We start from the raw sequence: 27,550 nt of genomic DNA, 5'->3' as shown, positions 1-27,550 counted from the left end.
GAAAGTCAACAAATTCCTTTTATTGAAACAATGGGGAAAGTTGTGCTCAGGTGAAGACATCTGCTTTTAGTTCCAGAAACTTTTTTCGAGAGTAGAAGCACCTCTACTCTCCTCACTTTAAATATCAATTTTTAACATAAAATGAGGTTTGAATTTTCTTATTAACCATTCTTTAATAAAGCCTGAACATCAACACTTAATGTTTTGAGAGGTTTGTTCTAAATTTAGCACAACTGTAGCATTTCTTTGTTTTTACTACATTTGTAACTTCTATTTTTCCTAGTTTTGTTTGAGTTATTTCACCAATTTTAAATTGTTTTTGTTCAGTACTATAATTACATTATCCTATGCAGTATACATTATAATCCTATGCTTTCTTTCTTGAAAATAAGTTACGCTTATTTTTCTAAAGCATATTCAACAGAGCCTATTCTTCAGTAAGTCTATTATTTCAGCCTTAGATTGCAATATTGAACACTTTTTTGCACATTTTTCTAATAACCCTATTAAATTCAATGCAACTTTCCTGAGAATTGTCATAAAGATTGGCCAATTAGTATTTTATTTCCAAATTTTGAATTCTATTATTTTCAGTCATCAGAATGACATTTTAAGATATTTAGGAATGTTTATCTTTTACAAAATAAACAATAAAATTTTCATAAATTTCAGTGTCATTATTATTATGCTTGTATCCAACAGCAAATACAGTAACTACAGTGAAGTTAATGTAAAAACTGTAAATTCAGACCAACAAATTAAACAACATCCTTAGTTTTCATCCACAACCATCATTGAAATATAGTCCTTGTAGCGAACAGTATTTGTTTCTGGATCAACTGCTGCTGAAAGCATTTCCTCCATTTCTTCCTGTGTAAAAGGCTCACCTGCAGCCAAAAAATAATAATAATTGGCTGTACTGTTTCTTACTACATAAACCTTTTAAATTATTGTATTTTCAAACTATTTCAAAAGCAGTAAACATAAACATTTCTGGAGGCCGGAAATGGCTTGCTTCCCAACTTCTGATGCACCCAGTGGGTTTGCGTTTCGCCCTCCCCAGGTTCCAAAGGCTTCCCTGGAGCCAGCAGAGGGTAAATGCTCTCCCCCATGAGGCTCTCTGGAAGCCAAAAACGCCCTCCCAGAGCCTCTGTGCGAGCCAAAAATCAGCTGGCCAAAACATACATGCATGTTGGAAATGAGCTAGGCAACAGCTCGCTTGCCAGAATATATGGCTCTGTGTGCCACCTGTGGCACCCGTGCCATAAGTTCGCCATCACTGTACTACACCAATACATTATGACATTAGATTAGAGGTCTTCAAACTTAGCAACTTTAAGTCTTGTGAACTTCAAATCCCAGAATTCTCCAGCCAGCATAGGCAGTTGAAGTCCACAAGTATCAAAGTTGCCAACTTTGGGAATCCTGTCCTAGAACCTGATGAAAATGAAGGCCAACACCAATCACTGAACTGGCAGCTGTGATTTCACATTTTTATGTATATATTTTCCTTTTTCTTTTTTTATATATCATGTGGTTGTAATTATTCTTCTAAGCTCAATGACTTTATACAAGTTGAAATGCATTGACATTTATGATTTTCTTTTTTTATATTAATTCAATTTTCTTTTGTAAGGCACACAAATTTGAATCAATGTGGAATTTACTGAGTATGCCTCTGGATTGATAATGAAAAGACATTAGCATTATTTTATGAGGTTGGATTTTATTCTTCAGATAGAGATGGGTACATTTGTAGAATTCCATGTTCTTCCACAAGATTGTGGATAATATTTGTTGTGGTTGGCTCGGGGCCAGCTCCTGCAACAGGGAATTTGGATGTTGGTTTAGGGGAATTCTCAGGGTCACAGAGAAATGTATTATTGCCAGCAGCTTCTGATAGTGAAGATTCATTGCCAAGGTCAGACGGTGGGGAAGCAGAATCAGATGGAGAGATGGGTGCAGCCAGCCCATTAGTTAATGACCGCATTAGTGAGTCATCAGACTCAAAGGGGGATCGGTGGATAGATGCCCGAATGCGCAGGTTCATGGCTAGAAGGGACCAACTGCACAGGTATCGTCGGAGATAAGGGAGAACACCTGTTGTTGAGGCAATTAATTAATGGGGTTGATGATAAATTACGGGCGTTGGGGAGTGCGCATGTGGGCATTTATTCGTTTGGAGAAGGATCATTGCCAAGGTTTGGACTATTCCAGAATTTCTGTTGACTCTTTGGACAATTCGCAGTTAACTCTTGTGGACTCAAAGAAGGGGGAGTTGTGAGGAATCACAGCTGCCTTAATTGTTCTCTTTTGTTCCTGCTTTTGACCGCATTCCAGGACTGTTATCTGGGTGAGAGAAATTTGACTCTGCTTAAAGGTGTGTGCTTTTAACACTATTTCAGATAAACTACTTTTATTTCTTCTGGCCAGCGTGTGTGTGTTTGATTTTGCATTCCTCTCTCACTGGGGGCTATTAATGAGAAGCCCAGCATAACAGTATTGTATTCAACCTCCAGGTTGTTTTCCTTCCATTCTAAGGCCTATGGCTGTTAAGTATATTTTCATACAGTTAATCCTCATCTAAGGTGACTTAGCAAGTGTTTGAAGTTCCAAACCACCTGAAAAGGGGGATTTATCACCTGGTTCAAAGTTCCAACAGCCCTCCTCCAGGGTTACATGACAGAACATCAGGATGTTGGCAGCAACTGTGTTTTACGAAAGTTTTGCTGAAAATGGCACTTCCTGTTTTCAGCAAAACTGCCCATGGTGAACCCTTGGTTTGTTAATAACTGCAGATTCGCTTAACAACCATGGTGGCCGTTGTAAAGCAAATTTTCCACAAAACAACTGCCAGAAAAAATGTCATACAATTGGTTTTTAAAGCCATTATGACATATATCTGTGATGGGTAGGCTCCATTACAGTTGTATGTTGAGGACTACCTGTATTGTGTCATACAGATACACTCAAATTCACATGCAGAATAGAACTATTTTATTCCTATGCAAATAAAATTAATTTTAATAAATACTTTGCTAACATTTTACCTTCTTCAGTCATATACTTTACCAAATCATCTTTAGTAAGATGTCCAGATTTATTCTGATCCAAAACCTATAAAATTGGACACTGAATGTAAATTTTATTCTTATTGCCTTGAAGTTTAAGAAATTTTCCCATATATGGAATGATACAAACCTCAAAAGCACGTAAAAGAACATCTTCTGCAATTGGTCGATATCTGAAATAATATGGTTAATAAAATAGTTATTGATAATACATGTGTATCTAAGATTTGACTGTTACTTTGAAACAGCCTTCCAACTCTTTTTGCCATAAATTTTAAAGCTTAAAACTTTAAAAGCTGGCAAATTTGTTTGTGGAATCAGTTTTACTTATTTGATTTCTATCCTACTGCAATCTAGATCAATTATTGACAGTTTACCTAATTGGTAGTCTATGTGAGATTTACCTGAGCAAAGTAAAATATTCACCATAAAAAAAGAATAAAACAAAAAATAAAACTAAATAAAACTAAAATCTCCAAATAATCCATAAGAACAATTTCAATAAATGCCTACTTTAGAAAATAAATATTGTGAATCTTGTGGTAATCTGACAAGACACTTTAGAAAAATGAAGAAACTATTTGCCGTATCTAACACATCAGGTAGCCTCTGCAATAGATGATCTATGACCTCCTGAGGTTATTGAAGGATAACTCTCAGTATCTGCATTACTGAGAATATTGGGTGGTATTCAGGGGTGGATTACTGCCCAGACACAAAGGGGGACTACAACGACAAAGTGGGGTAGTGAAAATGGAGCTCTACCCCAGAGCACCCAATTTGCACTGAAAGATGTTGAAAGAAAATGCAGGGTATCCTGCATAAGCCACGCCCACATTGTGGTAGTAAAAGTTTTGGTAGCCCTTCACTGGTGGTACAGTATTGCTGTTAATGGTTTAGAAATATATGGAAGACCACAGATTTCTCTCCTGCCTGAAAGGATTGCCAAATATTTTGAACAAAGCTACAGCCAACTGAGCAGTACTGACACCGTAATAAATTCAAACCCATTTCATGGTTGCCAAAAATATTTTTAATTTGTTTATCACAGAGAAGTTTGTTCTTTAAATTGGATATGTGTAAAATAAAAATCTCTCTATATATACCTAACCAAGTTTCCCAAACTGAAATACCTCTTTCTGTTTGTTACCTTCTTTCCATTAACACTCTAGTCATCATAGGAAGAAATTTTTCCAAACGAATAAACCCAGTTGGTTCTTCTTCCTCTACCTAATTTTTAAAAGAAGCATATCATAAATGATGATGATTTATTGGAAAATGAACCAGAAACTAATCTGAAATTACACCAGTGATGGGCTCCTACGGGAACGGTCAGGAATGCAGTTCCGGTAGCAAAATTTGGAGCTCCACTCCAAAACACCCAATTTGCACTGAAAGATGTTGAAACAAAATCCATAAGCCATGCCCACACTGTGGTAGTAAAATTTTTGGTAGCCCATCACTGAATTACACCATCTGAAATTAGACTATAATATATAAAATAAAAAAATAGTAACCTTGTTCTATAGAGTGCTAAGAATGCTAAGAATCATCCATTACCTAATATTGAGTGATACCTTCCATGTAACCTAACAGAAAAAAAACATTTGCCAAATCAGACCTCATCCTTCTTTTTCCTCATTAATCAATTAAACATGACTATGTTCTTTTCATGCACAAATTCAATATGCAGAATGTAACACATGGATTTAAAGAACATATATTTCTAGCTACTAAATGTACTCTGATATGTATTATTACAGATTTGCAACCTCCATCAAAAAATTACCCTTAGGCTTCATTATCTCTCTGTATCACTTCTATTGTTATACTGCAGAACCACTGCAAAAAGGTACACTACCTTACATTTCCGTCAACTCTACATTCATTCTTGGCCTCTCCCTTTAAAAACAAAAGTTGAATTTGTTTTTAAAAGGTTGTGAATAGAAATTTAAATACAGAGATTTGCTCTGTTGCTATGCAATGAGATAGATAATGGAAGCAGATAAAGTAAAGGTTAAGTCTCAAATGGTCTCATAAGGACTCATGATTTGGGAGTATGATAGGCAATTTGCAAATCAGCAGTACTGATGGCCAACTAAAGGGTGGGAGGAAGAAAAGAATGTTTTGTAAACTGGTTGAAAAATATCACTATCTAGTACATTTAGTTTCTTCCTCTGAAAGGGCTGAAAGGTAGAAAAATAGCCAAGCAGCAAAGCTAGCTTCTCCCGATTAAAAATGAGCAGGGTTTTAAAAAATAAAATGGTTTTAGGATCTTCTAGTCACCTACTTTATTGTTACAGCCATACATGGATAAGAGAAATAAGGATAAGTTTGGATAAGTTTGCCTATTTGCCGATGACTCTAAAGTGTGCAATAGGGTTGATATTCCTGGAGGCGTCGGCAATATGGTAAATGATTTAGCTTTACTAGATAAATGGTCAAAGCAATGGAAACTGCAGTTTAATGTTTCCAAATGTAAAATAATGCACTTGGGGAAAAGGAATCCTCAATCTGACTATTGTATTGGCAGTTCTGTGTTAGCAAATACTTCAAAAGAAAAGGATTTAGGCGTAGTGATTTCTGACAGTCTCAAAATGGGTGAACAGTGCAGTCAGGCAGTAGGGAAAGCAAGTAGGATGCTTGGCTGCATAGCTAGAGGTATAACAAGCAGGAAGAGGGAGATTATGATCCCGCTATATAGAATGCTGGTGAGACCACATTTGGAATACTGTGTTCAGTTCTGGAGACCTCACCTACAAAAAGATATTGACAAAATTGAACGGGTCCAAAGACGGGCTACAAGAATGGTGGAAGGTCTTAAGTATAAAACGTATCAGGAAAGACTTAATGAACTCAATCTGTATAGTCTGGAGGACAGAAGGAAAAGGGGGGACATGATCGAAACATTTAAATATATTAAAGGGTTAAATAAGGTCCAGGAAGGAAGTGTTTTTAATAGGAAAGTGAACACAAGAACAAGGGGACACAATCTGAGATTAGTTGGGGGAAAGATCAAAAGCAACATGAGAAAATATTATTTTACTGAAAGAGTAGTAGATCCTTGGAACAAACTTCCAGCAGACGTGGTAGATAAATCCACAGTAACTGAATTTAAACATGCCTGGGATAAACATATATCCATCCTAAGATAAAATACAGAAAATAGTATAAGGGCAGACTAGATGGACCATGGGGTCTTTTTCTGCCGTCAGACTTCTATGTTTCTATGTTTCTAAAGAATGTTGTAAGAGTACATTTATGCAATATTGTCCTCTAGTGGTAAAATTATTTTTATGCAAAATATTTCTCCATCAAAGAAAAGCAAAACACAAACAAAAATACTATGATATTTAGAATAACATTTATTAATGAAGTGCTATATTTGGAATATATTCCACATTTGGAATACTGTGTTCAGTTCTGGAGACCTCACCTACAAAAAGATATTGACAAAATTGAACGGGTCCAAAGACGGGCTACAAGAATGGTGGAAGGTCTTAAGCATAAAACGTATCAGGAAAGACTTAATGAACTCAATCTGTATAGTCTGGACTTTGGAGGACAGAAGGAAAAGGGGGGACATGATCGAAACATTTAAATATATTAAAGGGTTAAATAAGGTTCAGGAGGGAAGTGTTTTTAATAGGAAAGTGAACACAAGAACAAGGGAACACAATCTGAAGTTACTTGGGGGAAAGATCAAAAGCAACATGAGAAAATATTATTTTACTGAAAGAGTAGTAGATCCTTGGAACAAACTTCCAGCAGACGTGGTAGATAAATCCACAGTAACTGAATTTAAACATGCCTGGGATAAACATATATCCATCCTAAGTTAAAATACAGAAAATAGTATAAGGGCAGCCTAGATGGACCATGAGGTCTTTTTCTGCCATCAGACTTCTATGTTTCTATGTTTCTATATAGGTAGTCCTCAACTTACAACTACAATTGAGCCCAAAATTTAGGTTGCTAAGTGAGAAATTTGTTAAGTGACCGTTGCCCCATTTTATGACATTTCTTGTCACAATTGTTAAGTGAATTACTGCAGTTGTTAAATTAGTGACACCTTTGTGAATCTGGCTTCCCCACCGCCTTGCCTGGTCAGAAGGTCACAAAAGGGGATCATATGACCTTGAGACACAGCAACAGTCATAAATATGAACCAGTTACCAAACATCTGAATTTTGATCACCTGACTTTGGGGATGCTGCAAAGATCGTAACTGAAAAACGCCAATAAGCCAGATTTTTCAGACCATTCACTTTGAATTGTCACTAAATGAACTGTTGTAAGTCAAGGTCTAACCTGCATATGGGGACAAACAGTGATGGACAGGAGACGGAACAGTTGGAAATGCTGCTCCGACGGCAGAAAAAGAGTGCGTAGCCTCGCTCCATTGTCGCCAGGCGTGCATGTGTCGTGCATGTGCAACCGGAGCAATTCCAGTAAAAAATTACCGGGTTTTGGCTGCCACACTTTAAAATGATGAAACACTACCTCTGCAAGCATATCATGGAGATCCGCCTCATTGGGACAACAGCCTAATGATCGAATGATAGTGCCAATCTCTCTGAAAAAGGAGAATATCTGTTATTAAATATACAAGTAATGCAAATCTCAAATTCTGATTTATTTTATTTTTTAATTCAATTGCCTCCCCATCAAATATGCCTAGTTCATAAATTCATAACCATTGAAGCAATAGATAGAGGGGATATAGTTACCATGCCCTTAGTGAATTCCAGATCTTTAGTGAAGTAGTCTAGATTTAGTAAAACGTATAAAAATTGCATTGTTTTTCAGATATACCAGTGCTAACAAAGAAGTGTCAATTATTCTTTCTACCTCCAAATACAGTTAATTCACTGGACCTGAGCAAAAGCATGTGATGGATCTTTAAGGGCTTAGTGACCAAACAAACATTCCAATATATAATTGTGATTATATATATATATATATGTATGTATGTATGTATGTATGTATGTATGTATGTATGTATGTATGTATGTAGATGGTTCTGAGTTCGGGTTTTGCCCCGTGTAATATTTTGCATGTCTATGCGACGTTTCAGTGAAATCACATTCACCATCATCAGGCTGAAGTTGTAAGCTTTGTGCTGCTGTAAATATAGCAAATATATATATATAATAACAAAAGCATGAATTAATGAATATATACTGTAATAGTGAAAGCATAAATTAATGAAATAGTTTCCTTAATTCATGTTTACAAACAAACTGAATGAAGGAAAATAATGATGAGTTACTTTTTTAATAAAAAGTAGTTAATGTACTAACAAGCATTATATTCAATAAGCATAAGCCATAATACTCTTTTCTTTTATGAACTAACCCAGTATATATTCAGTAAAACAACATAACATGACTTGTGACAATTCCTCTTGGAGAACAGAAACACAGCCAAGGCCAGGCCACAGGAATACACCCAAGGTCAGGCTACAATTAAGTTAGATAAGAATATCTGCTCAGGATGAAGCTACAAGCAGACCAGATAAGATATCTATTCCTCCGGGGGTGAGTGGGGGAATAATGTCATGTTGACCTCTTAGAGCAGTGATTTTCAACCTTTTTTGAGCCGCGGCACATTTTTTACATTTACGAAACTCTGGGGCACATTGAGCGGGGGGAGGGTGGGGGCTAAAAAAGTTTGGACAAAAAAATTCTCTCTCTTCCTCCCTTTCACTCTATTTCTCTCTCCCTCCCTCTTTCTCTGCCTTCCTTCTTTCTCTCTCCATCCCTCTTTCTTTCTCTTCCTTCCTTCCTCTCTTTTTTGCTCTTTCTCCCTCCCTCCCTCCTATGTCTTTCTCTCTCTCTCCTTCCCTCCCTCTCTTTCTTTCTCTCTTGCTTTCTTTCTCTTGTTCTTTTTCTCTCTCTCTTGCTTTCTCTCTCTTTCTTGTTCTTTTTCTCTCTCTCTCTTGCTTTCTTTCTCTCTCTGAGCTTCGCGGCACACCTGACCATGTCTCACGGCACACTAGTGTGCCGCGGCACACTGGTTGAAAAACACTGTCTTAGAGTATAGAATGATTTAAGAAATTACTTAGGAGAATAAAGAGATGTGGAGAGGGCCTCTTGGGGATGGCGTGTATTGTATAGAAGGTATAAAATGTATGGATTGTAAGATGTGCTTTGCTTTCCTTGTACTCAATCCAACTTGGGAAGAGACTTGCAGGCTGCCTTTGCAAAAGTGTTTCTCTCTCTGAAATAAACATTTGAATTGTGAACCAGATCAGTCTCTGTATTGTAAGTATTAAAATAATTGGTGATCATATCTCACATGAGATTCTATTTAATTGAAATATAGTTCTGTAGTATTAGATTTAAATTCCTGTCATGACAAATTATGAGAATGTCCTAAAGTTTATTCATTTTCTAAATGCATTTAGACTACCTGGCCTACTCTAGTTTTATCTCATCACTGTAATAGTATGTTCATCTGGAGTGTTAGGGTGAATGGAAGAGGCAGATAGAAGTGGTTTCAAAACAAAGGCTCTTTATCTGGCAACTATTTACAACCCAACAAAGACCTTGTCTGACAGCCAGCCTTTTATAGGGAGCTGCCAGACAGTCTAGCGAATCAGCAGTCAGACCAGGATGCTTCAATAGTGGCCTTCAGCTTTTCTGCATTGCTCAGTCTCATGTCTCTCATCTTTCTCTATGGGGTTCAGGTCAGGTGAGTTTGCTGGCCAAACAAGGACAATAATCCCATGCTCACTGAACCACATTTTGATGCTTTTGGCAGTGTGGGCAGATGCCAGGTCCTACTGGAAAATTTAAATCACCATCCCCATAAAGCTTGTATGCGGTTGGAAGCATGAAGTGCTCCAAAATCTCCTGGTAGACGGCTGCATTGATCCTGGACCAACACTAGCAGATGACATTGCTCCTAAATCAACACAGACTCTTGAAACTTTTGCATTTCATTTGGAACCCAAGGACCCAAAGTATGGAGGAAGCATGGAGAGGCACACACAGCAAGATACTTGAGGTCCAGTGTGAAGTTTCCACAATCTGTGTTGATTTGGAGAGTCATATCATCTGCTGATGTTGGTCCACTCTGCTTCATTAAGTCCAGGGTCCTCCATAATACCTCAGCAATGCCACAGACTGATTGCTTCCATGCCACACCACATTAATTAATTAATATATTTATTTATTGGATTTATATGACGCCTCTCTCTGGGGACTTGGGGAGGTTTTCAACATATAATACATTGAGGCAGTAATTGCTGCAAAAGGGGCCTAAACGAAGTACTGAGTACACATGCATGCTTATACTTTTCAGAAATCAGATGTTGTTCTAAGTACAATCTGGCTCTATTGATTGCATGTAATACTCTAATTTTCTGAGATGGTGGATTTGGGGTTTTCATGAGCTGTATCCAATAATTACCACAATTATGACAAATCATGGCTTGAACTATCTTGCCTTGTATGTTATGAGTATCTCTCATATATTAAATTTCACCCTTTAAGTTGCATTACTGAAATAAATGAATGTTTGTACAATATTATCATTTTTTTAGTTTTACCTGTATAGTAAGCAAACCAAACTAGAACCTATCCTCTGTTAATCTTTGTCAAAACCAAATTTTACAAGTTTTTATTTATTTTATTTATTTTGTCCAATACACAATGAGGGTTTTAGCGGGTATATATCTATATACACATAGTAAAATACATGATGAAGGTTATAGAGAAGATACTCATAGTAAAATATATCTAACAAATAATAGAAAAAAAGGTATAGTAATAGAACATATCAATGAAAGAATAGAAGAGATATAGGAATAGAAGAAAGATATAGGAGATATAGGAGAGCAATAGGACAGGGGACGGAAGGCACTCTAGTGCACTTGTACTCGCCCCTTACTGACCTCTTAGGAATCTGGATAGGTCAACCATAGATAATCTAAGGGTAAAGTGTTGGGGGTTTGGGGATGACACTATGGAGTCCGGTAATGAATTCCACGCTTCGACAACTCGGTTACTGAAGTCATATTCAGTCAAGTTTGGAGCGGTTAATATTAAGTTTAAATCTGTTGTGTGCTCTTGTGTTGTTGTGGTTGAAGTTGAAGTAGTCGCCGACAGGCAGGACGTTGCAGCATATGATCTTGTGGGCAATACTTAGATCTTGTTTAAGGCGTCTTAGTTCTAAACTTTCTAGGCCCAGGATTGAAAGTATAGTCTCATAGGGTATTCTATTTCGAATGGAGGAGTGAAGGGCTCTTCTGGTGAAGTATCTTTGGACATTTTCAAGGGTGTTAATGTCTGAGATGCGATATGGGTTCCAAACAGATGAGCTGTATTCGAGGATGGGTCTGGCAAAAGTATTGTAAGCTCTGGTAAGTAGTGTGAGATTGCCAGAGCAGAAGCTATGTAGGATTAGGTTTACAACTCTTGAAGCCTTCTTGGCTATATTGTTGCAGTGGGCTTTGGCACTTCAAACTTTCCCCCCATAACAAAGAGAACAGAACTTCCCTCCCATCTCCATTTGCCTTTTATATGATGTTTCCCAATCTCTGATTTGTGCGTAACATTAACTTCTCTTCTGCATTCAACCCAGAGGTGGGATCCTGCCAGTTTGGACCAGTTCTATAGAACCGCTAGTAACTTGGTGGCCTGGTCACTAGAAGCAGCAGTGACCCAGGCCTGCCATGAACCCGAACTGGATCTCTCACTGCCATCTTGGTTTTTTGCTTCTGCGCATGCACAGAAGCTGAGTGTTTAGTACTGCACATACGTATCTGCACACCCTTGTGGCGCCTCAAGGAGCGAACTGGCAGCAAAGAAAAATAGACCCCACCCCCCAATTCAGCCAAACCATTCTGAGATTCCTGATTTCTGGGAAGTTTCCTCTTTGAAACACAGACAGCCAATTACATTGGAGCTAACTTAATCTAAAACCAATCAAAATGTTGCACATTTCTCTTTGAAATACACTAATTGTCTTCATTAACCCACATTGCTTTATCACTAGGGCTATTAATTCTCAACAGATTAAATTTTCCAAACCTGACATCCACAGTTTTATTACACTCATGGTCAAACACTTCAAAGGCTTCGGTAATCTTCTTTTGGATTTCTGCTATTGCAGCTTCTATAAAGCAAGGAATTAAAAATCAATCATATAGTATACTTTTTGTCAAAATTAGCAGTAAAGTGTTCATTGGAAGCAACATAGCAAACATTTTGACCTTTACAGAGTTAGCTTTGTTGTTAGGCATAATATAGGGGAATAAATAAATGGGACGTAATCGATTGCCTTCATTCTATTTTCACTGTCAGTCTGTCATTGTCCCAATTTTCTCTTTTTCATCAATTCTGGATGTAAATGTCATCCCTCAATCTTGGTGCGCTAGGATTAAATTTGACATTGCATTAATCATATGCTGAATACAGTAAAAGCACCCTTCAATGGAAATAGAGGAAGTACCAGAATAAACTGAATGATCTGAGAACAGTTTGGCATTAAGCAAGGAACATGATAATGTGTGATGTCTCTCTGATTATTTAAGATGTTTATGGATAAAGGAACAGTTGTTGTGATGCTACAGGTGTATGGATTGGGAATGTAAGTTAAATATGTATATACTCTTGAAGGCTGATAATCATTGTTGGCAGAATACCTAAATTCCAATAGAAGAGAACATAGGCTACTCAGGGTTGAACTATGGAACCCAGGTGCTCTCTGGGCTTGGTTGTTTGTTTCCAGATATTTCATTACCCAGCTAGGTAACATCACCAGTATGTATAAATAGTGGTTTGTTCCCTGTTTATATACAGTAGCTTGCTCCCCCAGTATTGCTGGTAGTTCTTTGATTAGGACATTGTTTTCTGTTTTATTGTTAATCTGGTGTTGATCCCTGCTTATGAATAGAATAGAATTCTTTATTGGCCAAGTGTGATTGGACACCCAAGGAATTTGTCCTTAGTGCATGTGCTCTCAGTGTACATAAAAGATGTTAGCTGCTGGAGAGGATGCGTTCTGAATGTTTTATTTCCTTCTTATCAATTATGTTATCTCTTTTTTGCTATACTATTTTTTTAACTTTTTGCCGTCACTCACTTATTTGTGATGTTCTACAAAAAGTTGTTTACCCAAAAAAGGAAACAATTGGACTGCCATATGTCTGGGATGGCATAGGGTCTCCTGCACCAGCAAGAGGTTGGACTAGAAGATCCATAGGGTTCCTTCCAACACAAACTATAAATAAAAATAAATGCCTGTGTTTATGTGTTTTTGCATTCAAAACATTTGTTAGACCAATTCTAGAATACAGCTCACCTGTCTGGAACCCACGTTGCATATCAGATTAATATTGAATATGAACAAATGTAGTGCAAATCAGGAGGGGATAGGTTTACAACAGCATTGTGAATACAGTATTCCCTCGATTTTCGTGGGTTCGAACTTCGCGAATAGCCTATACCACGGTTTTGCAAAAAATATTAATTAAAAAATACTTTGCAGTATTTTTCCTATACCACGGTTTTTCCCATCTGATGACATCATACGTCATCGACAAACTAATAATTTTTGCAAATAAATAACAAAAAAAATAATTATTGGTAATAAATAATTATGTTTATAAATATCAGGATCACTAAGTGCCTTATTCAATGGTGAGTACCAGTAATAATGGTGAGTAAATGGTTGTTAAGGGAATGTGAAATGGTAATTTAGGGGTTTAAAGTGTTAAGGGATGGCTTGGGATACTGTCCATAGCCAAAAATGGTGTATTTACTTCTGCATCTCTACTTCGCGGAAATTCGACTTTCGCGGGCGGTCTCGGAACGCATCCCGCGTGGAAATTGAGGGAACACTGTAGTGAGATTTCCTATACAACAGTAAGCTGTTCTACAATATTGTTGCTCCCTAATTCTTCACAAACAAACAGAAGCCTAATTTGTGCTTATCTTTATTTTTCTGCTGACTTTGAAATATTGAGACTACTATCAATCAATTAGTGATCCCACCAGTTGACCAATAGTGAATGCAAGGAACCTTACTCCATCATTGTTTTATACTGTTGATATTACAGTAACAAAAATATTCTTAGCTACACCAAAAAACAAAACAAAACACAGTAATGTAGGTCAGGCCTGACCAATGTTCCCTCTAATTTTTTTTCGGTGTGGGCGGAAAAGTATAGTGTCTGAGCGGCAGTCCCTTCGGGACTGGGCGGCATAGAAGTATAAACAAATAAATAAATAAATAAATAAATAAATAAATAAATGAATGAATAAATAAATAAATAAATAAATAAATTCCCTTCTTTTTTATTAAAAGAAATTAATAATAAAACAAAACCAAAATCTATTACTATTATTACTATCTTCTCTTTTTCCATCCCTGTCTCCTCCCCCCTTGTGTGTGTGTGTGTGTGTGTATGTGTGTGTGTGTGAACTCTTGAACCATTTCCAATAACAGGTGAGCTATTGAAAATGGTTCAAGAGTTCACACACACGCATACACACACACACACACAAATGTCTGGGGGGGTTTTCTCTGTTATTATTTGGGTGCTTTTTACCATATGCTTTAAATCAAGAGTCATTTCTCTCTCTTTCTCTCTCCCACTCTTTCTCTCTCTCTCTCTATTGCTTTCTTTCTCTCTCACTCTTTCTTTCTATCTCTCTTTCTTTCTTTCTCTTCTCTCTCTTGCTATCTCTCTCTCCACCCCTTTCGCTCTCTCTCTCTTTCTCACTTACTTTCTCTCCCCCCCTCTCTCTCTGTCAGCGAGGGGGCTGCGAGAGCGCTTTCTCTGAGCGCTTCGGGAACGCCTGCCCTGCCTCTACTGTAGCCCCCTTGCTGAAAGGTCCGGGACGAAAGCGCTCCCAGCGAAGGGGCTGCGAGAGGGGCGGGGCGGGCATTCCCGAAGCCCGCGGAGAAAACCCTCTCTCGCAGCCCCCTGGCTGGGAGCGCAGATGAGGAGAAGAAGCCGTGGGAGAAGTCGCAATTCGTTTTAAGAGTAGGGAAGAATAATAGCTGTCCTAAGCCTAGAAGACCTTATCTAGAAAAGTTTTTAAGTAGAGGCGTTCTTAAGTAGACGTACCACTGTATAATGTGGTGTTTATACAGGTACAATATTGGGCTATTGTAACAGGAGCATAGTATCCAGCGGGTTTACAGGTAGTCCTTGTCTTATGAAAATTGAACCCAAAATTTCTGTTGTTAAGTGAGACATTTGTTAAGTGAGTTTTGCCCCATTTTAGAACCTTTCTTGCCACAGTTGTTAAGTGAATCACTGTAGCTGATAGCTTAGTGATTTAGTTAAGTGAATGGGGTTTCCCCATTGACTTTGCTTGTAAAAGGCTGCAAAAGATAATCAAATGATCTTGGGATACACCAATGGTCATAAGCACAAATCAATTGCCAAGCATCTGAATTTTGATGACACAATCTTGGGGAATGCTACAAAGGTTGTAACTATGAAAAATGGTCATACTGTAAGTCACTTTTTTCAGTGCCATTGTAATTTTAAATCATTCTAAATAAATTGTTGTATGATGAGGACTATCTGTACTTTAAACTATGGCCTTCAGCAGAGAAAATCATGTCTCTGAAAATCATGTCTTGTTTACGCTTCATTTTAGCAAGGACATTGTTAAACTGGCGGTCATCCACAAGAAAATGCAAAAGTGGGGAAGAATCAAGATACATGTACTCTATTGTTTAATGAGGGAAAGAATAAAGTGCTATAATTACAATTTTAAAATTACTCTCAGCATTTAATTTCTTTTATGTCATGTATCTTTCTATTAGTGGTGCTCAATTAAAAAACAGGATATCCTTTGCATAAATTGATAAGTTATAGAAGTTCTCTGCATTGTCCAGTACAATCACGATATTTCTCCTCAAAAATATTTTTTTTTCTTTATAATACATATAAAGTATACAGATATGGACTTATCCTGTTCATTTAAACAAATGTATTTTATGTATTGCTACTCTTTATAATGAATATTTAGGATGGATATGAAGTCACTGGCCAGTGGCAAACATTTGAAAAACGTCTTTAAGATCTATACATTTTCTAAAAATTTCAACAAAGCTATACATTGTAAACAAATTCTTATCTTAATTTATAAATACTATAGTCATAATCATAACATTTTAAAGACATGCCTGGATTTGTATACTTAAACGTTGCATTTCTGAATAAACCTGTTAAATCTTTCTTTTCTGATACGTTTTAAGTACTGTAATTGCACGTTTTGAATTTTATCACTTTATCCAATTTGTTTGGATTTGGGAGAAAATATACTCCTGCTATATTTATCTTATAGGTCACCCTAAGAATGTTAAAGCACTGCCTATGTTTGCAAAACAAGCCCACCCATCATAAATGTTTCACTAAAATACCACATTTCGTTGTTTTCACGACACACGGAAGCATAAAATATCTACAGTCTACATTTTAACTAAAATACAGGCTTTTTGACTCAGTATAATTTACAGAACAAAGTCCCAGTAACAAGACCAGCTTCTGATTCTTTAACGATGAGTGATTTTGAATCACACATGATTTTTTAAAATAACAATCTAGATGTTAAATTGGGAGTGGGTGGGTGGTTTAATGTCATATTTTATGTATCCATGTTAGGCTGAATTAATAAAGTAGTTCCTCCAGACTATCTTGAGGGCAGCACTCTCTAGTTCTCAAAGTAAGCAAACCAAATAATCTAACATCAATAGAATAATTAGAATAGAATAGAATAGAATAGAATAGAATTCTTTATTGGCCAAGTGTGATTGGACACACAAGGAATTTGTCTTGGTGCATATGCTCTCAGTGTACATAAAAGAAAATAAAGATTTGTCAAGAATCATATGGTACAACACTTAATGATTGTCATAGGGGTCAAATAAGCAATGAAGAAACAATCAATATTAATAAAAATCTTAAGGATACCAGCAACAAGGTACAGTCATACAGTGGGAGGAAGTGGGTGATAGGAATGATGAGAAAAAACTAATAGAACTAGAAGTGCAGACTTAGTAAAAAGTAAAAAGTTTGACAGTGTTGAGGGAATTATGCTTTTAAAAATAGGAACGAAGTTGGAAGAAGGCACGCATTGCCAGAATTCTGTGTTGTCGTTGATAATTTAAAAAAAAAAGGCGTTTTAAAACTCAGAATTTTATTTCTAGCCCCGCAAGGGATAGAGCAAGCAGCATGGCCCGAAGATTCGTGTGACGAAAGAAGGGGGGGGGGGAAACCGGGACTGTGCAGGGAGACTAGGGAGTCCTACTGAACATTAAATTAACTTGAAGATTGAGGCGGTTGGCCAGGAAGAAGATGTAACCTAACTCTCCTACATTTTTTTTTTAAAAAGGCTTTTTTATTTTAAAAAGTGTACGAGATAGCGGGCTGGAGGTACAAATTAGAGAGGAAATTTTGGAGCTCCTCTCTAATCCCCCGTCCTTACCCGCAGCGTTTGCTTCACGCTCCTCCGTCGCCATGGCTGTCTCTTAAGCGGTCGCCATGGAGACGTTCGACACAGGCCGGCTCCCAGCTAGAGTTTCTCTCAACTTTCCCGACGACGACCCTGCTTCTCTCCGGACCTTCAAGGGGAGGCGCAGTTTGATTGCAGGTAAAGCGCCCCGAGCGCTGTTGGGGGATTTTTTTTGTCAGCGGCAAACTTGTTCCCAGTGTGTTTAAAGATGAGCCGTTAATCTCAATAACAACAGTCAATAAGAAACTTCTCTTTTTTTATATGGCTGTAGCCTTTTTCTATTCTCTCTGCTCTGTTTCAATGGTAATCTTATTATCTGAACACAAAAGAACTAACTTCTCTCTATTTATTATTGTTCCAACTAAAAATTGGATTGCTTTTAACCATGTTGATTTTACCAGATGGTGTATACAAAGAGTATTTTGTAATGCAAAAATTTTGTCTTGATTCTACCCAGGCTGAGATAATGCCAAGACTTTGAATACTTGTATATGTGGAAAGTAATCGTGATCAGCTGGTAGATGTTACCAGTCTACTGTTCTGAGAATTGCAAACTTTAGGCATTTTCATCCTGCATTTTTCTAGTTTGTTTTGTTCATGGAATTAACATGAAGTTACTAAATTATCTTCCTAAAAGTTTCTATGACAAAGTATCCCTTCTCTTTCAAATATATTTACTAAACAATCAATACAGTCAACCTTGAAGAATCCCCTATAAAGAATGCTATTTCCCTTCTAATATGTGCCTTGCTAGGCTTTATTTATTTGTCATTATCTTCATTATTTTCCATCTGAAAATCTCATTTTCTGAAATTAATTTTCCTTTGGTCTTTTTGATACCTGGATATATTCTCAAAACCTATCCAAGCAATCATAAAAATCAATGCATTGAAATACACTATGGAGATCTAGCCTAATATACCTTCTGTAGACACTTCTTACACAGACTTATCTAGTATCATCATCTCCATTTATGCATTTTATTATACCATAATTGTCAGGTAAGGGGGCACACCCAATTTGTTTGTTTGTTTGTTTGTTTGTTTGTTTGTTTGTTTGTTTGTTTGATTGATTTGTATGCCGCCCCTCTCTGTAGACTCGGGGCGGCTAACAACAATAATAAAACAGCATATGACAAATCTAATATTTAAAATAATTAAAAAACCATTATTAAAAACCAAACATACACACAAACATACCATGCATAAATTGCATAGGCCTAGGGGGAAAGGAATACCTGTATCTCAATTCCCCCATGCCTGAAGACAGAGGTGGGTTTTAAGGAGCTTACAAAAGGCGAGGAGGGTGGGGGCTTTGGCTCTATACTGAGGCCACATCAGATCTTTAATACTCCATTTGCACTATACATTCACCAATATTTTCTTTCTGGATCACTACCTCTATTCATTGTATCACCATCTTTCCATTTCTCTGAAAGACTATGTAAGCCGCCCTGAGTCTAAGGAGAAGGGCTGTATTTAAAAAAATCAATCAAACAAACAAACAAATACTGCCCCTTGAATCTTTTCCTCCACTGTTATCATACTTTCCAGTTGCCTTTCCAATCTGTTGTCATTTTTTTTTCTTATTTCTTTCGATTTGTTGCCATCACACTTTCACTGATTTCACTATTCTTTTCAATTTATCAGGTTTCCTTATTAATGCAGTATTTTGCAGACATGGAGCAGTTATAAGGAAAGAACTGTCATCCATTCATACAACAGTGGATAGATTTTCATTTTTTTCAAGGATCGAATGAAGTTCATCAGCCTGAAGTTCAGATGCAAAAATCAGATCTAGAAGCTAAAGAGATATTAAAAATTAAGGGACAGGATTTTCTAAATTCTTGAATAAATGAGACTGAGAGCTGAGAATTGCAATTTTTCCATTTAGTTAAGGAGGAAAATAATCATTTTCATATTTTGTTAGTTGGGTCTTAAGGATGTTTCTTGCAATATTTCCTATTAGTGAAAGCATACTTCTCTATTAGTTCTACAATATATTATACTAATTGCTATATAATAGGTAAAACTGAGCATAATATTATCCATTCAGCTGGGTCCAACTCTTGACAATTCTGTGAGCCGGGTCTCTCCACTTTGATAGTGTCCAGCTATTGTGTTCTTTGGCAGCCTGGTTTCCTTTTACTACTAACTCTTCTAAGCATAATTCCTTTCTCCAGTAAATTCCCCCACATGGCTGTTGGGACCCAGGCTGTACAAGTGGCAGGTGAGCATTTGAAGCTTCATTTGCACATGTGTGAGAGGTAGATTAAAGCCCTTCATGGCATCGGACCAGAATATCTACGGGACCGCCTTCTGCCGCACGAATCCCAGCGACCAGTTAGGTCCCACAGAGTTGGCCTTCTCCGGGTCCCGTCAACTAAACAATGTCATTTGGCGGGACCCAGGGGAAGAGCCATCTCTGTGGCGGCCCCGACCCTCTGGAATCAGCTCCCCCCAGAGATCAGTCTTTGCCCCCACCCTCGCCTTTCGTAAGCTCCTTAAAACCCACCTCTGTTGTCAGGCATGGGGGAATTGAGATATTCATTCCCCCCAGGCCTATACAATTTATGCATGGTATATTTGTGTGTATGTTTGGTTTTTTATAAGGGTTTTTAGTCATTTTAAATATTATATTTGTTATATGTTGTTTTCTTATTGTTGTTAGCCGCCCCTCTACAGAGAGGGGTGGCATACAAATCTAATAGATAGATAGATAGATAGATAGATAGATAGATAGATAGATAGATAGATAGATAGATAGATAGATAGATAGATAGATAGATAGATAGCATCCCCCAACTTCACTGCCATTGCTACTGCTGGAGCTAGAAATATTGGGGACCACTGTTCTAAGGTATCTTGGATAACAATATCTATATTGTCAAGAATTTCAGTATAACACTCCCATCTTTGTTTACTCATATTGAAATCAAGTATTTCTTCATTTAGTACAGCTATTTGAGGTTCAAACTTCCAACAAGTTGCAGTTATTTGGAAGACTTGCCTTGCTTTTTCATGTGTTTTCACCTTTATTGCTTTTACATATGTAATATTCCTTGCTGTCTCTTCTATCAGCTATCTGAAATTCTATGTTAAATTCATTCCTTAGATCTTTGCCATTTCTTTTGAACAATTTCCATCATTTTGTTCTGACATTCAATTTTCCTTTTTCTGTTTCTTGATCTCTGGATGCCTTTTTTCACATTTATTCTTAACAATTTTATGATTTCCTTCCACAGTTCCTCAGATTCCCTATCAATGAGGTCAGAGGTGGGTTCCTGCTGGTGCCTCGCTCTGGCAGTGCCCTACCGATTGTGCAATTTTGGCACGACGACTCCAGTGTGTGTGTGTATATATATATATAAGCAAAGAGACATGCATGTGACTGAGCATAGCAAGTGCCTCCATGCACAAAATGTTGCAATGCGCACGCAGCATACTGGTAGGAAAAGGTAAGAGAAACTTGCCCTTGAATTAAAGGAATTAAAAACAACTCCTGATGTTCTGTTTGACAAATGTGGATATATGCTCAAGATCGTATCATGAAAACTGGTTACCTTTCTCCCTCTTTAGTTAAATTTGGGACTTGCCCATGAGCAGTCTATCATACAGTTCCACAGTAAGTTCCTGGGCATATCCATATCATTATAACTGATGTCTACCACCTTTTTGTACCAGTATCTTGTAACAATCTTCCTTCTGTGTACTCTATCTAGTAAAGTCCATGTGTATAGGCATGTTATAGGCCAGTGATGATGAACCTTTTTTTCCTCGGGTGCCGAAAGAGAACGTGCGTGCTGTCGTGCATGTGCGAATGCCCACATCTATAATTCAATGCCTGGGGAGGCCAGAAATAGCTTCTCCTGTTCCCCGGAGACCCTCTGGAGGCTGGAAACAGCCTGTTTCCCAACTTCTGGTGGGCCCAGTAGGCTCATGTTTCACCCTTCCCAGGCTCCAAAGGCTTCCATGGAGCCAGAGGAGGGTAAAAATGCCTTCCCCAATCCACCCAAAGGCTCTCTCGAAGCCAAAAATGCCCTCTCAGAGCCTCTGTGCAAGCCAAATGCAACGGTGTATTTAAAATAATTTTCAGGCCTAAAACTCATAATCCCTTCACAATAAAACACAAAGGATATGATTTATGAAGACAGCTGTTTTATAAAAGAGTGTTTCACAGCTTAATGTCTCAACCAATTGTGGTATACTCAATAAACTATGATTAAACAAGTTAATGGTTTGGCACCATACCAAAACGTACCCCAACTGTAGATTAAACAATATGGCATGTCAAAACAGAAGACAGATTTATCTTGGGGGCGTTCATTCTTTTTTTAAAAAGTCATGATTTTAAAAGGAGTTACATCAGTAAAAAGTTTCCTACAGGAAAGCATGCGCTATTGACATTTATAAGGCTTACCAAATCAAGGTTTAGTCCTTTCCATCTGGCATCTCTTGCCCAGCAAGCTCCTATTTTAGTAAGCACTTCACATTTGTCTTGGTGCATATGCTCTCAGCGTACATAAAAGAAAATATAGATTTGTCAAGAAATGTGGTACAACACTTAATGATTGTCATAAGGGTCAAATAAGCAACGAAGAAACAATCAATATTAATGAAAATCTTAGGATACAAGCAACAAGTTACAAGATTTGAGGCAAACAGGTGATAAATATCTTCTTCTTTAAGCCACATGGTAATAGTTGCAAACAGGAGGGAACCCTTGCATTACATTTAAAAACCAAGCCACACATTTCTGAGAGGCATTTAAAAAAAAAAATAAACCACTTTGATGCAATATGTGTCTTGAGGATCAAACAAAAGGGGCATATTTTAAACAGTTTTTGTAAATGGGACACATACCATAATGTAAAGCAAATCCTGTTTTGTGGGTTGAAAATGAGAATTTCTTCAGGAAAAATTGGTAAACAGGAATATTCAGGCAAAAAAACTTCCTTGCAATTTGAGAAATAGGACTATGAAAAATATCATTCCTAGACATATGATAGCCAAGTCTAACTCTGCTCTCTTATTAAATTCATGTAATTCCAGGGGGATTTACTTAGACACAATGAAATCAATGGAGTGAGGAAAGAGTTTATTGAAAATGTGTGCATCAGGAAACAGACTAAAGCAGTGATGGTGAACCTTTTTTTCCTCGGGTGCCAAAAGAGCATAGGTATGTGCTATTGTGCATATGTGAGTGCCCACACCCATAATTCATTGCCTGGGGAGGGTGAAAACTGCTTCCCCCCACCCTCTGGAGGCCCTCTGTAGGCCAGAAAAGCCTTCCCAGAGCCTCTGTGCGAGGCAAAAATTAGCTGGTCGGCATACACATGCATGTTGGAGCTGAGCTAGGGCAACGGCTCGCATACCAGCAGCTATGGTTCCATGTCCAACTGTGGCACCCGTGCCATAGGTTTGCCATCACTAGACTAAAGCATAACTATTTGTTCTATGTGCTGTTCTGGAACAGTAGTAAACCAAAAGCAGCTTAATACCAGCAAGGCTTCTTTTGAACAAATGTATGGGAAACCACAGTGAGTCTTCATTGATTACTGAGTTATCAGTTTGATCAACCACATACAAGGATCGCCCAGAAAGTAATGCACCACATTTTTTTTCTCAGCCTACAGTAATGGTACGAATGCAAAATTTTAGATATACAATATATTATTTATATTTGTCAGGAGTGCATGTGTAAATTTTCCATTTCTTCAGACAGATAGAGTAGCTGCAGCAGTGTTTCGAAATGGCATCTGTAAGTGATGTATGTTACAAGCAATGTGTCAACATTGAATTTCTCACTGTGGAGAAAGAAACTGTTGGGAACATTCACAAACCTTTGTGTGCACCACTTTATGGAGAATCTGCAGTTGACAGAAGTATGGTTAGTCGCTGGGCACAGCTGAGGATGACAAAGAGATGATTTGCACAGTGCAGAAATGGCTTTGTGACCAGAACAAGGAGTGGTACCCAGAGGGCATACACGCCTTGTGTCTCGCTGGAGGAAGGCCATAAAACAGGATGAAGATTATGAGTAAAAATAGGGAGTGTAGGAGAAACAACATTCTTTCTTTTGTGTAAATTTCATTGTGTTCAATAAATAATTGTTGAAGAAAAAAATGTAGTACTGTACATTACTTTTAGGGCTTCCCTTGTAGTTTACCCATTTGAGTGTAAAAAAAATAAAGCAAGAACTAAGCAGACCATAATTCATCTATTGTTCCAGAGTTTTCTGGGTAAAATGAATTATCCTTTCCAGTAAGAGCTCAGGCCTAGATATGGGATGGAAATGGCATTAATCATATTTTTTGATGAACTCGGGGGAAGGGGGGAGGTTATGGCATCCATCTTTGCTCTCAGCGGCCTTTGATACCATCAATCATTATGTCCTTCTGGAGTGCCTTTGGGTGTGGGAGTGGGAGGCTCTGTGTTGTCCTGGTTCATTTTCTTCCTCTGTGGCTGCTCTCAGTTTTGATACGAGGTCCAGTCCTTGTCCACTGCTTGACAGGGTTCTGCAGGATTCAGTACTCTCTTCTGAAAGTCTATAGAAATTCTCAGCCATCCAGGCAGTAGTGGGTTTCAATTACCAGTTTGCTATTGGGAGCATATGTGGGCATGCATGATGCTTCTGCACATGCACAGAAGCTTCTGTGCATGCACAGAGACATCCAGGCAGATGGGTGGAGCCTCCTGCCACCGCCATTGCCAATTTGCCTGATCCAGGGAGAACCAGTAGCAACCCACCACTGCATCCAGGTCATGGTTGTCCCAAAGGTACTTTTTCACGGGGCAATTGGACTTTCTTGTTTTTTCTTTGAAGACATTTCGCTTCTCATCCAAGAAGCTTCTTTGGCTCTGACTGAATGATGGGGAATGGAAGAATTTAGATTCCTGCAGACATCTAGCCATTTGTATCCTTTTAGAGGGTTGTTGAAGCATTTAGAGGTTTATAAGAAAGTCTAGTTGCCTCCTAAAAAATCACTTTTGGGACTCACTTCTGTTTTAACATCTACAGTACATGAAAGCATTGGCTGAGATCATCCACCTTCATGGATGTCTTAAATATTAGTATACTGATGACATTCAGTTGTATGTCTCGGCCCATAGTGAGCCAAGCAATGCCATGGTCCTCCCTCTTGCAGTGCTTGTAGGCTGTTAAGGGCTGTATGAGAAGCAACGGGCTGATGTTGAACCCTGACAAGAAGAAGTGGCTCTGGGTTTTGGATTCTTTAGTCCATGAAAAATTGCCACCTTTGATCTTAAATGAGATGGCACTGTCCCAAACAGACCCAGTGTAACCTGAGGGTTCTTCTGGACTTACCACTCCTACTCAAAACAGGTGGCAAACGTGAGCAGAAGGGCTTTTGTGCAACTGTGGTTATGCACCACTTACTCCATTTCCTGGACCAACAATCCCTTTTCACAGCCAGTCACATCCTAGTTACCTACTGTCTTGACTTTCTGAGGATGGTTGACTTTGCTCCAGGCTTTTCAGAGTACTCTGCTTCAGCATCTGCTTCGTTAGCACTACCCTGAACTTTTAAAACAACTAATCTATGACCCTCCCCTATCTTGGGTCTTTAAATGGTGATAGCTAGTGCTCTGGCCCAATTGTTTAAATGCCAGTGACTTGACTTGTTTTCAGTTGCCAGTGCTCTAGGCGTTTGGCTAATATTTGGTTGACATCTTCTCAAATTCTCTGTTCTGCTGTCATCCTCACTGTTCAGCATACCATGTTTTTGAGACTGGCAGTTTGTGATTGCATCTTCCTTCAGTTGTCTTTTTTCTGCTGAGCAATTGATTCATCCATCTGATTTTTGAAGGCCAGGACATTTAAGGTAAAAGGGGAAAGAAGGGTGCACATATTTTTACCATTGTATATCTTTCACTCTATAATACTTGCGACAGAACATGTAAGCGATTAAAGCAAAATTATTGTAAGAATTTCTGATTTTTTGAAATTGATACTATATTGTTATCTATCTCTGAAGATAACTTGTATAAAATTGGGACGCATGTGAGGAATGAGAAAAAAAATTAGACTTTTAAATATAATTTTGATTTACGGTACTTTGATAATATAATCAGAGATACCTTTTTAAGCAACTCGATGTTATTTTGATAACTTAATTTGTAATCATGTTCTTGTATATAGAAACATAGAAACATAGAAGACTGACGGCAGAAAAAGACCTCATGGTCCATCTAGTCTGCCCTTATACTATTTCCTGTATTTTATCTTACAATGGATATATGTTTATCCCAAGCATGTTTAAATTCGGTTACTGTGGATTTACCAACCACGTCTGCTGGAAGTTTGTTCCAAGGATCTACTACTCTTTCAGTAAAATAATATTTTCTCATGTTGCCTTTGATCTTTCCCCCAACTAACTTCAGATTGTGTCCCCTTGTTCTTATGTTCACTTTCCTATTAAAAACACTTCCCTCCTGAACCCTATTTAACCCTTTAACATATTTAAATGTTTCGATCATGTCCCCCCTTTTCCTTCTGTCTTCCAGACTATACAGATTGAGTTCATTAAGTCTTTCCTGATACGTTTTATACTTAAGACCTTCCACCATTCTTGTAGCCCGTCTTTGGACCCGTTCAATTTTGTCAATATCTTTTTGTAGGTGAGGTCTCCAGAACTGAACACAGTACTCCAAATGTGGTTTCACCAGCGCTCTATATAAGGGGATCACAATCTCCCTCTTCCTGCTTGTTATACCTCTAGCTATGCAGCCAAGCATCCTACTTGCCTTTCCTACCGCCCGACCACACTGCTCACCCATTTTGAGACTGTCAGAAATCACTACCCCTAAATCCTTCTCTTCTGAAGTTTTTGCTAACACAGAACTGCCAATGCAATACTCAGATTGAGGATTCCTTTTCCCCAAGTGCATTATTTTACATTTGGAAACATTAAACTGCAGTTTCCATTGCTTTGACCATTTATCTAGTAACGCTAAATCATTTACCATATTACAGACCTCTCCAGGAATATCAACCCTATTGCACACTTTAGAGTCATCGGCAAATAGGCAAACCTTCCCTACCAAACCTCCCCCTATGTCACTCACAAACATATTAAAAAGAATAGGACCAAGAACAGACCCTTGTGGCACACCGCTTGTAACCTGTCTCTGCTCAGAATACTCGCCATTAACAATAACTCTCTTATATTATATATAAGATATAAGATTGGGCAATATTTGAAAATGAAATTTTTGCCAACAGTGATAGAAATGAACTGTTTATTATTTCATATGCATTGGTTTCTAAACAGCAATAGTGCACTTAATTCTATTGTCTAATTTGTAAGGCAAATAAAAAGCATGTAATTGTCACTTCTCCATATACTCAGCACATTAGGATAGAATCGGCATATAAATCCAATAAATGAAATATGTGACTGGAATGCTGAAATAATATTGATACAACACATGAAAAAGCTGTTAGCTAGCTAATATTTCATTAAAGAAGAGTGCCCCAGTGAATTATTCTTCCCTCTATGCAGGCCGTATGTTTGAGATTGTCTGACTCGATTTGCCTTATATATAATTTAAAATTTTATTCTTTGATTTTTGTTAAAGAATAGTGCAAAACTTGCTTCTGTGTAAATAAAACCCAACAAATGCAGAGAGCAATTAAAGATTACAGAATTAAAAGAAAGATTGTGCTGAATAACAGAACAGTATACAAAAATCTATCAAATATGAATCCAAAGTGCTCTGTTATTCAGCACAATCTTTCTTTTAATTCTGTAATCTTTTAATTATTTTAAAAATAAAAGCATAGATTAAAATATGCAGAGGAAGTATGAAAGGTATTATGATTTGGTATCCTTTGCAGTGACTTTGGAATATGCAAGTCTTCAGATACCAGTGTAGCCATCTTAGCTGCTACGGTTCCATAGTTGAGGGCATTCAACCATCACTGAATTGAAGGACTGAGTTAGTGGGAACAGAACAATTTTTAATAAAATGACTT

The 27,550-nt window shown here is 37.7% G+C and overlaps 1 protein-coding gene and 1 long non-coding RNA gene across 3 annotated transcripts; one reads left to right on the top strand and one right to left on the bottom strand.

The window, feature by feature from the left end:
* EFCAB2 (EF-hand calcium binding domain 2) lies at nucleotides 1-17,769 on the bottom strand. The gene is made up of 7 exons (XM_070734074.1): nucleotides 17,528-17,769; nucleotides 12,110-12,194; nucleotides 7,575-7,647; nucleotides 4,222-4,301; nucleotides 3,202-3,244; nucleotides 3,051-3,117; nucleotides 1-887 (listed from the first exon to the last, which is right to left on the bottom strand). Exons 1-7 carry the CDS (start codon nucleotides 17,559-17,561, stop codon nucleotides 772-774), a joined length of 498 nt encoding a protein of 165 aa, XP_070590175.1. The 5' UTR covers nucleotides 17,562-17,769; the 3' UTR covers nucleotides 1-771.
* LOC139157379 (uncharacterized) lies at nucleotides 17,609-23,683 on the top strand. 2 transcript variants are annotated; one of them, XR_011557470.1, is made up of 2 exons: nucleotides 17,609-17,692; nucleotides 20,799-23,683. It is a non-coding gene; the product is annotated as an uncharacterized lncRNA (long non-coding RNA). The 2 variants fall into 2 exon arrangements; XR_011557471.1 differs by lacking the exon at nucleotides 17,609-17,692 and adding an exon at nucleotides 19,545-19,783.
* Nucleotides 23,684-27,550: the final 3,867 nt, after the last annotated feature.

The sequence above is a fragment of the Erythrolamprus reginae genome, chromosome 1, assembly GCF_031021105.1.
Source record: "Erythrolamprus reginae isolate rEryReg1 chromosome 1, rEryReg1.hap1, whole genome shotgun sequence".
NCBI classification, from domain to species: domain Eukaryota; kingdom Metazoa; phylum Chordata; class Lepidosauria; order Squamata; family Dipsadidae; genus Erythrolamprus; species Erythrolamprus reginae.
Note: the sequence above shows the minus strand (reverse complement) of the source record. Positions and strands in the feature narration are given on the sequence as shown.